The following is a 16,056-nucleotide window of genomic DNA, read 5'->3' as shown; positions in this document are numbered from 1 at the left end:
CTTCTCCAGCTCCTAAGTCCTTTCCCTTACAATAACTGGGTTTGTATTTTAGACCCAATGCCTGAAGCCTGGGACCAGGGTCCTGTTCTCTTTCATTTGCTGGTTCTCCAACCCGATCCCTGCTCCTTAACTGATACTCACCTGTGATCCTCTTAAAGAGCATATCTTCGGATTCTCCCCAAACCTCTGGTCTGCATCCAAAGTCCTGCTGTCAGACTGTGGGCAACATTCCTCCATCACTCAAGCTTTCTGCAGCCACACTAACATGCTAGCCTTTGTCCCACCCATGGTCTCCCCTTTAGCTTAGGACACACCTTCCATCGCCTACTTCTACATATTTTTGTGCCCAATGGCTGGCAGAATCCCAAGCCTGAGGTTCAGTTTAGCTTCTTGGGACTCCAATTTGGTCTGTGGTTGTCACCTTCCAAGATTCTTTCTGCTTAAAGCAGGTGGATAAGAGGGTATGCTAATCATGGGAAATGGATGAGAAAGAGTCTATGTCTTAGCCAGGGTTTCTATTCCTGCACAAACATCACAACCAAGAAGCAAGTTGGGGAGGAAAGGGTTTCTTCAGCTTACACTTCAACACTGCTGTTCATCACCAAAAGAATTCAGGACTGGAACTCAAGCAGGTCAGGAAGCAGGAGCTGATGCAGAGGCCATGGAGAGATGTTACTTACTGGCTTGCTTCCCCTGGCTTGCTCAGCTTGCTCTCTTATAGAACCCAAGACTACCAGCCCAGGGCTGGCACCACCCATAATGGGCCCTCCCCACTTGATCACTAATTGAGAAAATGCCTTACAGCTGGATCTCATGGAGGCATTTCTTCAAGGGAGGTTCCTTTCTCTGCCATAACTCCAGCTTGTGTCAAGTTGATACACAAAACCAGCCAGTACATTCTAGGATATGACAATTAGATTTCTCTGCTCCCCAGTGGAAGAAGCTTCAAGCTGATAGTGTAATTTATCCTTTCCTATTCTGATCTTGCCTAACAGGTTCCTTGATCCCTGTAACCTCAAGAGCTAAGATAGCACCACAGACAGCAAGAACCCAGTTTAAAGGGCCTGAATTTTGTCTTTGGAATACATGTATTCATGTGTCTAGTGTGTGTGTGTGTGTGTGTGTGTGTGTGTGTGTGTGTGTGTGTGTGCTTCCAATGTTTTATTATATTTGTTTATGGAGGGCATGCTTGTCTTAGTGCTTATGTAGAGGACACAGTTTAAGTTTTTTTTCCTTCTGAGTTACAGAGACAAAGTTTGTAGCAGCCAGAGACTACCCCATCTGGGGATCCATCCCATAATCAGCCACCAAACCTAGACACTATTGCATATGCCAGCAAGATTTTGTTGAAAGGACCCTGATATAGCTGTCTTGTGTGAGGCTATGCCAGTGCCTGGCAAATACAGAAGTGGATGCTCACAGTCATCTATAGGATGGAACACAGGGCCCCCAATGGAGGAGCTAGAGAAACTACCCAAGGAGCTGAAGGGGTCTGCAACCCTATAGGTGGAGCTAACCAGTACCCCCCAGAGCTCATGTCTCTAGCTGCATATGTAGCAGAAGATGGCCTAGTCGGCCATTACTGGGAAGAGAGGCCCCTTGGTCTTGCAATCTTTATATGCCCCAGGACAGGGGAACGCCAGGGCCAAGAAATGGGACTGGGTGGTTAGGGGAGCCGGGTAGGGGAGGGTATAGGGAACTTTTGGGATAGCATTTGAAATGTAAAAAAGAAAATATCTAATAAAAAAAAATAAGTGCACACAAAAAAGTTTTTTCCCTTCTACCACAGAGGTCCAGGAGTCAAACTCAGGTTCTCAGGTTTGCTAGTAAGTTTAGCCACTGAGCCATCTTGCCAGCTCCTGTCTTTGCAATATATTGAGAGTTAATAAGTTATCCTTGAGATCTATGTCCTAGTTCCTGTATTATTTAAATTCCTGATGATGGATACAAAACCATAAAGAACTATTTTTGGCATGGGATAGTTTTTGATACATAAATAATCATTTTCCCATTTGCTAGCCAATGTGATAACAAAGATACAGCCTCTCTCCCCTCAGCACTACCTCCAAATACCCTGAGTTCCAGATGAAATTTAACAGCAGTCTTCTGCTTAAGCAAAGAGAACAGATGATCTAGTTACTCATTCACAGAAAGAAAAGATAGAAATTTTCCAGTGACTCTCTCTTTGAGGTGTCTATTTTAAGAGATCTGACGATGCATAGGTCACAAGGTTAGTACTTCAGCCTTTCAGAGAACAAGCGTCTCAACAGAGTGCCCCTTGTTCAATGCCACATCATGCAGCGGTTCCAAAATAAGCTGCACTCATTTCCAGACAAAACGATTCTACACCTGAATGTCACATCCACCTCCAAGAAAACATTATCCTGTACTCAAACTCAGATGAGAAATGGTGTGAAAAGACTCCTTGCTATTTGTTAAGCAATTAGCTGAAGAAGTACGCCAGCAAAGTCAAAACCAAGCGTTGTTTCAGACGCTCTCTCGTTTCCCAAATACCATTTAAAAATAATTACACCCACGATTTATGCACGATTCATTAGACAGCAAGATAAAATGCACTACTAAATTTTAATTGCACTGCAAGAGGAGACATAATGAAAAATATCCCCTAACTTCTTGGGATTATAACCCAGCACAGTAACATCTTCATCACAATGTAAATCTTGTCCAAACAGTTCCAGCATTGCTAAATTATTAAAAAAAAAATCTTAGTTTCATAATTTGGTTAAACCTCCAAAGACGTTGTTTAGTTAAACATTTAGAAGGTCAGCTAATCTGTGATCAATATTTAAGTTACTGAAGAAAGTTAATACGTTAGAATCACAGCTTCCCAGTAACAATGGCAGGAATGCCATAAATCCACGCTTATCTCCAAACTAAAGTGGCTACGAAGACTATGGTTTATTTGTGCTTCTTCTCCACCAAACTAAGAACACATGATGTCACTGCACCCTGGTGTAGTCAAAGCACAAATGGCAGGGATGCTAATTGCTTTCCATAGACACTGGCAAGAACCTACCACCTATGCAGTGTGCACAACCATACCAATGTGGACTGTGGGCTGAACTTGGAAAGAGCACTAGAGATGTGTATCTCACATGATATGCGATCAATGTGACAGACATCCTGGAGGCTGTAAGCATTAGATAAAAGACGCTGCACAAGCCCATGAACTCCTACTCTAATGGTTCTGTTCTGCTCAGGCTCCCCATCCATCCCTGTGGGCTTTGAATGGCACCTGCCATCTAACCCAAAAAGCTTGTAGCTTCTGAAAAAGTGGCTGATTCCTATGACTGAGAAGAGAGGTTCTCTGTAGCAGCCTGGATCATTTTTTCTTCCCATACATACCTGTGGTTTTCAGTGGAGGTTTCTCTCCTAGCAACAGTTTTAACCTTTTGGCGTGGATTTTGCCTTGGTAATGTGAGTCGGCCACCACGGCTGAGGTAAAGGACATGTTACAGAGTGTACAGCATTTATTCTTATCCACCATGTCAGCATCGCTTCCCTGCATGGGGAAAAGGAGAAAGACAGTGTCACAGGAGAACTCAAGTCCCATGTCATGAGATTTGTCTATTGAGGAACAGCTTACAGACATGCTAAACTTCCTCGTTATAATTACCATCACCTCAGTAATATACATTTATGCAGCGGTCGCATGTGCAAGGCCCTGCGTTTATAGCAAACTTTGCAGATATGAGTTACCCGAAGAAAAAATGAAGCCCCTAACTAGAAAAAAGCACATTGTCTGGCTCTGTGAGAAGAGTAGTTGGTAATTGCCCACATTATACTCATTAAAGTAAGGGAAATATCAAAGTTCACATGGCCTGAATTATTTAGCAGAAATTATCATTTGGCATTCAGCTCTGCCTTTACCAATTTTAGCCTCACCAGGATGCATAGCTGCACTGTTCAAGTTGTGTTTAGGAAAAAAAAGTTTCTCTAAGGACTCGAACAGTTTTCATACTTAATTTGCATATCTATCATAGTGCTATGATGACCACACCACCTAAATTTTTCTGGCAAGATTTTGTGTAATTTTTTTTTTCCCTCTTCTTTAGAAAAAGTGATTGGCTGAACGCTGCGCGGGATGCTTAGTCCGGCTTAATTTTTATGCCTTTGTACGATTTAATGAAAATGAGTCGTGAATCAGAGAAAAAGCAACTCCTTTGTCAAAGCATGCGACATGGCCATTGTGTCTGCAGGTCATCAATTACTTCTACTCTCCCAGAAGATTAATCCCCTGCCTCCCCTCCTGCCTCGTTGGAAATTGAGGGTACAGCGGGCTCTAAGATAAGGACCCAATCTGTTCCTCGGTGGAACCAGAAGAGCAAGGCATCTCATTGTGAAAGAACATCCTTAGCAGATCTCTACCCCCACAATAGTCCCTTCTTAGAGACCCAGAAAACCCAGAAATGAAATTTAAAATTGGATGGAGACAAGGAGGAGGATGGGGACAGGATTGAGGGGAACAGAGAATTATATAATTTTTGCATAATTATAAGATGTCCATACTGCTAGAGAGTTGCCTTACACACATTATGTGGTAGTTAGAAAACTAACTCCTTCCTTAACATAGCATAAATGAGGTCTCTGATAATTAGATTTGGGTATGTGGGAAGATAGCTCTTCTCTGTATATGTGTATGTGTGTTTGTGTGTGGTGTGTACATGTCTCTGTGTGTGTGTGTGTGTGTGTGTGTGTGTATGTATCTTCCAGGAGGCTGACCTATACTCAAAAGGAAGGAACAACAGACTCAAATTCTGAGATGCTGGGAGTGAGGGATTGTAGTCAGAGTCAGTAAGTCGACCCCAAAGGGCCACATTCCCACAAGACCCTGCTCTGGGGAGCATTCTGCCCTTGCTGAAGGTTAGCTAAGCTACTTGAAGTTTGGCTTTCAGATGAACAAGCCTCTGTGTACATTGCTAGGAAATAAAATGGACCTGGAGGGAGACTGGGAGAGTTGGCTCTCACTGATCTCTCCAACCAAGCCTAACGGGGGTGCAGAGTAGAGAGGAAAAGTCCAGGCATACCAGGCAACATCAAATCTCAGAGCAACTGAAGAAAGTACAATGCGTCCACTGAAGAGTGAGGGGCTGAGGGGATTTGGGGAAATAACTGGCAACCTTCCCACAGTGTGTTAGGCATCATCAGTCCCATGTGCTTTTTAATCAAATGGTTAAATGTTCTGAGATTATAATGTGATTACAGCATTTTTCTCTACCCTTCCCTAAATTCAGAGACTCCCAGATACACCCCCCCTTGCTCTCTTTCAAATGTATGGCATCTTGTATCATTATAAGATATCATTATTATGTGCATATAAGTACATGGGAGTGCATATACATTCCTCAATACAACCGACTCAGTTGGTTACTATGTGCGTTTTTAGGGAAAACTATTGGGTCTTAGATAACCAGTCGGTGTGTTCTTCCCTGGGAAGACTTTCTCTCACTTTCAGCATCCCTTGTGTAGGGTTGGGGCTTCAGTGCTTGTTTAGACCAAGTTCAGGGAATCGTGGCGGTGAGACTTTATGGGTGCTGCTTCTGACCTTACTAGGAAACTCATCTCACAGCCAACTCTCCAATCTTGCACCCTTCCCATCTTGACCTCTCAATGTTCCCTAAGCCCTAGGTGCAAGAGTCTTCTATACAGGTATCCTCGGGACTTGGCTCCACAGCTGCATTTTGTTAGCCTAGGTCTTCCTGTAGTGGTCTCTCATAATATTGCAAAAGCAAGTTTCCTTGGTGTAAAGTTGAAACTACATGTACCTGTGGGTATAAGGACAGATATTTAGATTGTTGTTAGGAATCACACTGGTTTAGTAAAGCAGTGCTTGTAGATGGTTATCCTTCCATACCCACAACTTCACTAGTTGTGTAGGATTTCAGTAGCAGGCATGAATCTCCTTCTATTAAACAGGCTGTAAGCCCAACTAGAGAGCTGTTAGTTGCTGCCAAGGTGTGTGTGCCACTAGTGCATCCTGAGCATCATCATTCCATGCTGAGCATTGATGTGGTTCATCAGTATCATAGCTGGTTAGGATCACTTGCTGCTTCCTCTTGTGGGAGCTTGAATGGCATCTTTGGGTACCATGAAAGCTAGACCTCAGGAAGGAGGCATTCAACTTAGCTCTAGCTCAGGCTCTCTGGGCCCTGTTTCTGAAATACATGGTATTGTCGGCACCTGAAATTTACCTTCCACTTCTAAGGGACAACCAAAGCACCTGCCATAAGCTGTATGCTTTGGGAATTTCTTGGCCAGCCCTGGCCAGTAGCAGCACAAAAGAATGCTACTCATGCCTGGTATTGGGATTTATTTTAGGTGGTCTCTGGCTCTTGGTAGGAGCAATGTCAGTTGAGACAAAAAGCTCATTAAATAAATATGTGTGTTTGCATATTATTAAACATTATTAAATTTATTAGCTTTTGAAAGTAAATAGTTAATAGTATGATTCCTTGTGGCTTAACCTGGAAGCCTTATTTTAATTTTTTTTAAAATTAATTATTCTATCTATTTACATTCCAGATGTTGTCCCCTGTCCTGGATGATCCCCTACCTCTGGACATCTCCCTTCCCTAGGGTCTCAAGTCTCTACAGGCTTAAGGGTTTTCCTTTCTTTTGTATGTTCCTCCCTCGCTCTCCAATAAAATGCTTCTCTTTTTCCATCGCCCCAATCAAATCCCTTGCACACTGCTAGTCTCTTCTACCCTGCTGCCCCCTTTTCTTTATTTACATACATCTCCTTCCTTAAAGTAACCCCCCATTTTCCAGTCCTCTCATCACTAGGACTGTACTTATCTATTGCTCCCCAATCCCTCTACCCTGGCAATGATGCCACCTTATTCTTCCCTGGTTTCTGCAATTATCCCAGGCTCTGTCTCCACATCTAAAGATTTGGAACTAGGAACTACAGATGAAAAAGAACAGTTGGCGTTTGCGTTTCTGGTTCTGGGTTACCTGACTCAATACGTCATCTTCTACTTGCGTCCAGATGAGTGCACTTGTCTATTTTTGTTATCCATTTGTCAGTTGCAGGACATTGGGATGGCTTCCACTGTCTAGCTATTATGACTGAAAGCGAAGCTTATAGAGGCACTTCCTTACGTCCACGGCAGGGTTTCCTGTGTATTGTTTTGGTGAGGTTTCCCCTTTTTTGTTTGAGTAAAATAAAAACTCAAGTGTATATAAATTTCCATTTCCTTAATTGTTAAAGGTGGTGAACATTTTTTTTTTTTTGAGGTGTTTCTGAGGCAATATTTTTACTTTTCTCGGGACTCACATTCCAGGCCAGGTGCTCGGATGAATTGTTTGATTTTTTTTTTTTGAGTCTTTGTTTTCTGTGTCCTTTATATATTCTGGAATCAGTCCTTTGTCAGATGTCTAACTAGCAAAGATTCTTTCCGGTTCTCTGGGCTTCCATCACCCAGTTGATTGTTTCTTTACTGTGCAGAGGATTCTTGAGTCCCAAAAGTCAACTGTTGATCTTAGTTCTTAAGCATATGGGGCTGTATTCAGGAGGGCCTTTCCTATACCTGCATCATATAGGGTACCACCTGTGCTTTCTTCTAGCAGTTTTATTGTTTTAGATTTCATGTTTAGGTCTTTGTGCAAGGTGATAGGTACAAGCCTAGTTTCATCCTTGAGAATGTGGGCATCCAGTTTCCCCAGGACTATTTCTTGAAGATGCTTCTGTTTCTTCAACATATGTTTTTTGGCATCTTTGTCAAATATTAAGTGGCTGAAGTTAGATTTGTTCATGCTTAGGCCTTTGATTTGGTTCTGTTGCTATGCATGTCTGTTTGTGTCAGGATTGTATTGTTTTTATCAATGTGTCCCTGTGGTATATCGTATGATCTGGGGCTGTAATCCCTCTACAGTTCTTTATACTCAGAACTGTTTGGGCTGTCTGGTGCCTATTGTAGTTTCGTATAAATTTTAGTACACTATTTTATTTCTCTGAATAATGACATAGGGATTTTGATTAGGATTGCATTGAATCTGCAAATAGCTTTTGATAAAATGGTCATTTTCACAATTCTAATTCTACCAGTTCTACTAAATTTTAATAATTTGCAATATAAGCATGGGGTGTCTTTCTATTTTCTAGTGTCTCTCTTATTGCTTTCTTCAGAAGTTAAAATTTTTCACTGTAGAAATCCTTTACTTCCTTGGTTAGGATTATTCATAGCTATTTCCTTTTCTTTAAGGCCAATGTGAATGGGAGTCCATACATGATCCCCTTGACTGTATGTTGGCTGTTGGTGTGTATGACATCTATTGATTTGTGCAAGCTGACTCTGTGTCCTGTCATGTTGCTAATACTGCTTATCTTTCTTTTCTGTTTATACTTTCTGGAAATTTTCTGGTAGAATTTGAGAATCTTTAATGGTCAGTGTCCTATCATTTTGCAAAGCAACAGTTTGGCTTCTATCCCTCTTTGTATCCCTCTAATTTTCTTCTCTTGCTTTATTGCTCCAGCCAATGATCTAAGCACAGTATTGAGACAGAGTGGGCATAGTGGACATCCCTTCTGGTTTCTGACTTCAGAGAGATTTCTCCAAGCTTTTTTCCATTTAAGATGATATTGGCTGTGGTTTTCTCATATACAGCTTAACTGAGGGACACTGGGGTGTGATCCCTTCTGGTTCTACACGCTGCAAGACTTTTATCATAAAGGCGTGTTGGATTCTGTTTAAGGCTTTTTCTGAACCTATTGCAATAATCATGTGATTCTTGCCTTTATGTCTATTTATGTGGCTCATTATGTTTATTGATCACATCTTTTGAACTATCCCTACATTTCAAGAACAAAACCCAAATAATCATGTTGAATAATCTTTTTGATGTATGTCTGTATACTGCACTTGATTTTAGCCAAAAGGCCAAGCAGTGATCCGTCTGTATTCTCATGGCAACTATTTTATTAAGCATTTTTTTTTTAAATCTATGTTCATTAGGTACATTGGCCTGTTAATTTCTTTTGTTGTTGTTGTGTCTTTACCTGGTTTGGGTATTAGAGTGATATTGGCTTCATAGAAACCATTGGGAGTGCTCCTTCACTATTTACTTACTTACTGATTGACTGGCTGACTTGAATAGTTTAGGAAGGACTAGATATAGATCTTTGAAAGTACAGTAGAATTCTGCTGAGAATCCACTGGCCCTGAATATTTGTTTTTAGCTGAAAGACTTTTTAGCTGCCTCTTTTGTTACCCATCTGTTTAGATGTTGACTTCTTGGGTCATTTGGCTTAGTTCAATGGATAGTTTGGCTGAATCTAGAAATTCATCCATTTCATTCAGGTTTCTCAACTTAATGAAGTACAGATTTTTAAAACATCCCCTTCTACTATCCTGAATTTCTCGTGTGTGTGTGTGAAACAACATCTTTATTATCATTTTTGGTTATTATTTTTTTACATTTCAAATGTTATCCTTCTTCCCGGTTTTGCTGACTGATGTTGTGTTTACCTCTGCATTTCTAATTATCATAATCTGAGTCTTCTCTTTCATTATAGTGAGTTGGACCAAGTATCTTTCAATTTTGTTTGTCATCTCAACAACAACAACAACAAAAACCCAGTGTTTAGATACATTCTTTTTTTAAAATTATTTTTCTTATTTCTATTTCTTTATTTCTGCTCTGATTTTTTATTATTTCTTGAAGTAAGCTAGGCTTGGATTTGATTTGTCCTTGTTTTTCTCACCATTTGAACTGTATGATTGTCATTTGTCATTTTTTGTGCCATTTATTTGTTTGCTTATCTATTTACTCATTTATTTTTATTTTTCTCGAGACAGAGTTTCTCTGTGTAGCCCTGGCTGTCCTAGAGCTCAGTCTGCAGACCAGGCTGGCCTCAAACTCAGAAATCTGCCTGCCTCTGCCTCACAAGTGCTGGGATTAAAGGTGTGTGCCACCATTGCCCGGCAAGGGAAAAATATCTTTTTTTAAAGTGTTTATTTACTTAATTAACATATATGAGCACACTGTCACTCTCTTCAGACACACCAGAAGAGGACATTGGAACTCATTACAGATGGTTGTGAGTCACCATGTGGTTGCTGGGAATTGAACTCAGGACCTCTGGAAGAGCACTCAGTGCTCTTAACCACTGAGCCATTTATGCACTTAGAGCTATAAATTACCCTCACAGGACAGCTTTCAATATGTTCCAGGGGGTCTTTTGTTTTGTGTCTTCATTTTCATTTAATTGCAAAAAGTTCTACATTTCTTTCTGGGTTTCCTCTTTGGCGTACTTATCATTACTAATGAGTTGTTTCATCTCGGCGAGTTTGTGTCTCTACCAGAGATATGTGTGCTGTCAACTTTAAGTTTTAGTTCATTCTTTTGAGATAGTACACAAGGAGTGATTTCAGTCTCTTCAAATTTGGAAGCATTTACTTTGTGTTATAGGATATTATCTACTTCAGAAAGGCTTCTATGCCATCCTGGCTAGAATATGTATTCTCTGGTATTTGTGTGGAATATTCGGTAGATAACTGTCAAGTCCTTCAATCCTGATGTTTAATTTTTGTTCAGATGACCTGTTTTTTGGAGAAAGTGGGGTATTGAAACCACATACTATTAATGAGTAGATGTTTATCTGTGTCTTCAATTCCAAATGGTAGTTTTTTATTTTGTTTTGTTTTGTTTTATGAAATTCAATGCCCCAGATTTCTATAAACAATTTTAGGATAAGAAATGTTTTCTTGGTTACCTGTTCTCTTAATTAGAATTAAGTGTCGCTCTTTATCTTTTCTGACTAGTATTATTTTGAAGTCTAGTTTGTCAAATGATTAGGACAGTGACACCTGGCTGCTTCCTGGTCACATTTCACTGGAAAACTTTTGTCCTTTTACTGTAAGGTGATTTTTATACTTAAGGCTGTTTCTTATAAACAACAGATGGATTTTGTTTATTGATCTATTCAGTTAGGCTGTGTTTATTTATTGGAGACTTGAGGCCATTAATACTTAAAATGGTGTGCTAACTGCTGTCCTTGTGTTGTTGATTTTCAGTGGTGTTTGTGTTCTGAGCGGTACTTTGTTTTAATAAGTATGGCTTCATATTTCTTTCCACAGGTCTATTGCTGTGCTCACTCCTCTCTTCAGCTGGAAATCATATTTCCTGTATTTTTCTTAGGCTTGATTTGTCGGATATAATTAGAATGTTGATGCTGCGGAAAGCTTTTCTTTCTCCTTCAATCACGGCAGATAGTTTCCCTTGGTATATTTTTCTATATTGGTTGTCATAGTCTTTTAAGACTAAGAATGCATTGCTTCAGGTTCTTATGGCTTTCAGAGTTTCCACTGAGAAATCAGCTGTTATTCTGATAGCTTTTAATTTATATGTGGCTTGTGTAGGCTGGTTGGTTGGTTGGTTGATTTGCTTTTATTTGGTTTGGTTAGGTTTTTTTTTTCTCTTCCTGCTTTCAATACACTTTTTTGTGTATACTTAATGCTTTATCTATGATTTACCATGGGAATCTTTTATAAACTCTTGTCTGGTTGACATTCCATGTGCTTCTTATATTTGTATGGGTGTATCTGGTCTTCATTTGGGAAGGTTTTCTTCTATGATTTGTTGAAATTCTAGTCTATACCATTGACTTGGGATTCTTCTCCCTTCTTTATGCCTATAATTTAAAGATTTACCTTTCCCTACCATGGTGTTCTGCATTTCTTGTGTGTTCCTTTCTTGTTCTTTGTCTTTTTGCTGTTCTTATTGTTGTTTTTTTAAGTTTTCCACACTCCTTGCTTATATGGTATAGACCCTTCTTCTTTATCTCTGCATATGATTGTTCTTTCAAAATTCTATGCCTTGGGGTTTATCTTAGCAATTCTCATTGACAGACATTTCTACAGGAGGGACAGGTGTTGGAGAGGAGAGACTGGCTTGATCTTTTACATTGTTGGTATTTTGTGGGGGATGAGATCTTGGCACATGAACTTATTTCGGTCATTCAGAGAATTTTTTATTGACAGTAGTTGTAGAAAGAAGAGGCAATGTGTGGGAGGATTGGGTCTAGAAGTGGGAAATGGCTTGGGTAAACAGGTGAACAGAGGAGACTTCCCTGGTGTGTGAGATACTCTACAGGTGGAGTGTGGGGTAGGTCTAGGTAGGTGGGAAGGCTGGGTATGTAATGGGAGAGTCCATTTGGTTGGAGACAAGATGGAGAGGACACTGTCTGAAGCCTAATGCTCCTTTAGGGTGCAGGCAGAGGAAGCCAGACTAGGCTGGTATCCTGGTTGTAGGGTTTGCATAAACAGAAATGAGGAATTTAGGGGAACACACTGGATTAAACCTTGGAGAATGTGTTGAAAAGATTTTATTATAGAGCAGGTGGTTGGACCAGTGGACAATTGCAGGTGTGGGTGCAGGCAGAAGCTTAGACATTGATTAAGGTGGAGTTAGGAGTAGCCATGGTAGGTTAGGCACTGGTTGTGTGAGTTTGGCTAGATCTAGAAGGTTGTGGGAGAAGTATGGATGAGGGTCTGGGGTACTCACAAGGCTTGATCCTGAAACAGGGCATGGGAAGGCTGAGTACTGGGTGAGAACCAATCGTTACCTAACAACATATTCTGCAGCACAGTTATGCCATCGATGCAGGATAAGAGAACAGGGTAGCAACAAGGAGATCGAGACATAGGAGAAGGTAATCAGCCTCTAGGCCAGCAGTGTGTGCTTTGGGCACACAGCACTACCACACAGTCTGTATGGTTCAACTGTATCCACTCCAGAGTTGGTGGTAGAAACACACTACCCAGTCACAGGGTCTGTCCAGTGCCAAGATTTAACTGGGGTTTCTTAGCTATCTAAGTTCTAAATTAGTGCTTTCTTGAGGCGACCCGTCATTTCATCTTTCTAAAAGTTTCCCCACTACAGACAGAGCAAGGTTCACATGTAGCCCAGAGTGAAAACTTCATAAATTTTGATAAACGGACCTCAATGAATGTATTTAAATATCTTGCTTAAAGAATTAAAATAGCCCCCAAAGCTATCATGTAAATGAAGGAAGAACCTATGATTATCTTAAAGCAAGGACTCTATCCTGGAGACAGAGAGTTTAAGTGCAATATCTGCATCTCTAAGAGGAAGAACAAATAAGTTTGTGGTACACATGAAAGCTTCCTACAGAGAGGCATTTTGCAAAGTTAAGAAGTTTTCAATAGAATTCAGTCAAGAGAAAGAAAATACCAGGGTGCCTCTGGCTTCCATCGCCTCCTGAAAGGCCTTTCTCTTTCTCAAAGTTCTGTATTTAGAATTCAATTGATAGGATCATCTCCACTCAATTTAGCTTCAGGTGACACAAAAAGTCCCGGAGAGATGGTCACTACAAAAACGGCAAAATGAGGCACTTTATAAAATTGTTTCTCAGCAAAACAATCATTAACTGCTGAAAAACACATCTTTGAAAAATACTTCAGTGTTACTAGAATTATTTTAAAAGCAAACGGCATTAAGGATGTTTGAAAAAGTCATGTGGAGACTATTGCATAAGCTTCCTGGTATTTTTTCATTTACTTATGCATATAACACAGTTTAATAGGCATTACCTTACACTCCTCTTGGAAGCCATAGGCTGGCGAATAAAAACCCTAGCCAGGTATATATAGAATATCTCCCCACCACATAGAATACATTTCCACTATATAGAAAGCTTCTCACCTATATATAGTACCTCCCCACTATAGAGAATATCTCTCCACTACATAGACTATTTCTTCACTATATAGAATATCTCTCTACTATATAGAATATCTCCTCACTATATAGAATATCTCCCCACTATACTGACTGCTTCCCCACTATTTATAAAACTTTTCCACTATATTTAATATCTTTCCACTATATAGAATACCTCCCCACTATATTGAATATCTCCCCACTATATAGAATACCCCACACTATATAGAATACCTCCCCACTATTTATAAAACCTCCCCACTATATAGAATAACTTCCCACTATATAGAATATCTCCCCCACTATACTGAATACCTCCCCACTATTTATAAAACTTCAATATATTGAATATCTCCCCCACTATATAGAATATCTCCCCACTATATAGAATAACTTCCCACTATTTAGAATATCTCCCCCACTATATTGAATACCTCCTCACTATTTATAAAACTTCACTATATCTAATATCTTCCCACTATATAAAATACCTCCCCGCTTTTATAAAACCTTCCCACTATATAGAATAACTTCCCACAATTTAGAATATCTCCCCACTATATTGAATACCTCCCCACTATTTATAAAACTTGACTATATTGAATATCTCCCCACTATATAGAATAACTCCCCACTATGTAAAACCTCTTCATTATATAGAATACCTCCCCAGTATATTGAATACCTCCCCACTATATAGAATACCTCCCCACTACATTGAATATCTCCCTACTATATAGAATATCTCCTCACTATATAGAATAACTCACCACTATATAAAACCTCCCTTCTATTTATAAAATCTCCCCAGTATATAGAATACCTCCCCACTAAATAGAATATCTCTCTACTATATAGAACACCTGCCCACTATATAGAATACCTCTCTTATTATATAGAATACCTCCCCACCAGGGTTGTTGCTCAGTGGTAGCCCTGAGACGCCAAAGCATTGGCTTTGTTCTTGGTTATTCACCAGAACTTAACAGTTAGACCCTACTGCTGAAGACACTGCACACATTGGTCACAGGACATATAGGAATCATATTGGCAAGACTCAGAAACCTTCCTCCTTGGTGGCTAGCTTTCATAGCACCAGAAGATTCTATGTCGCCTTTTTGGAGAAAAAGTTAGCAACTGATAACCCAGCTGTGAACCCTGTGAACTACAATCATGGCAAGATATGCTCATGGTGCAGTAGAGAAAGGGGTGTTAGAGAGATAACTGGCAGCTTCTGAATAAAGTCCACTCCACAGGAGGACTTGCGATGCCTGGTCCTCAGGTTTGGCCAAGAACCTGTTTTTGAGGAGCCCACAGTCCAAAGGGAGATCCCACTATGACTATAATCTCTAGACCAGTAGTTCTCAACCCTCCTAATGCTGCAACCTATTTAATATGATTCCTCATGTTGTGGTGATTCCCAATCATAAAATTATTTTTGCTGATACTTTGTAACTGTAACCTTGCTATTATCATAAATCATAATGTAAACATCTGATATGCAGTATATCTGATATGCAGTATATCTGTTATGCAGTATATCTGATATGCAGTATATCTGATATGCAGTATATCTGATATGTGAGCCCCTGAGAGCGATGTTTGACCTGCCAAGAGATCTGTAGCCAGTCCTTTCTACTTTGTGGGTTCTTCTTTTTCCCACTCTTTTAGCCGCCTGGTTTCACCCTCTATCACTAGATAGGAGAGAAAGAAGGCTATAAGGGAGAGGGGGGGAGGGAGAGAGAGAGAGAGAGAGAGAGAGAGAGAGAGAGAGAGGGAGAGGGAGAGGGGGGGAGGGAGAGAGAGAGAGAGAGAGAGAGAGAGAGAGAGAGAGAGAGAGAGAGAGAGAGAGAGAGAGAGAGATCCCTGAGTCTAACTTCTTTCCTTTTGTTTCTTCTTTGAGCACAGCTACTAACAAACTGCAACCAACCTTCTTGAATGACCACCAACCACCACCCATGCTCATCAAAGCTCTAGCTCTGGAATGTTCCCAGATTTCCAATGGCACACAATCACAGAAACTATCTGCAGCTGGCAAAACTGCACTTTTGCTGGAGCATGAGTGTGCTCCACAAATCATAGTCAGCTGCTACAGACAAGTCAGAAGCACTCCACATCCCTATACTTGGGATTAAAATGAAAACACATTCTTATCATATTTCTGTGCTTTTAATGAAACCAAAAGTCCAAAATTGTCACTATGGGTGTCATGATCCACAAGTTGAGAAATGCTCCTCTAAGCATCTATAGAATGATAACTTCCTCTAAGGCCAAATCTCTATAGCCATAATTTAGTGCATCCCAGAAGCTTCTGTGTACACTGGACAAAACAACACAGAAAGTCACATCTGG

General features: G+C 40.3%; 1 protein-coding gene across 2 annotated transcripts in view; it reads right to left on the bottom strand.

Moving 5' to 3' along the window:
- Zmat4 (zinc finger matrin-type 4) overlaps positions 1-16,056 on the bottom strand; it is a 379,134-nt gene that overhangs the window by 156,531 nt on the left and 206,547 nt on the right. For both annotated transcript variants that reach the window (XM_021170888.2, XM_029480293.1), the window contains exon 4: positions 3,367-3,523. In XM_021170888.2, coding sequence (XP_021026547.1) covers positions 3,367-3,523 — 157 coding nt within the window. The remainder of the gene's footprint in view (positions 1-3,366; positions 3,524-16,056) is intronic.

Source organism: Mus caroli, chromosome 8 (genome assembly GCF_900094665.2).
Source record: "Mus caroli chromosome 8, CAROLI_EIJ_v1.1, whole genome shotgun sequence".
NCBI classification, from domain to species: Eukaryota; Metazoa; Chordata; class Mammalia; order Rodentia; family Muridae; genus Mus; species Mus caroli.
The sequence above is the reverse complement of the archived record's forward strand: the minus strand, read 5'-3'. Positions and strand labels throughout refer to the sequence as shown.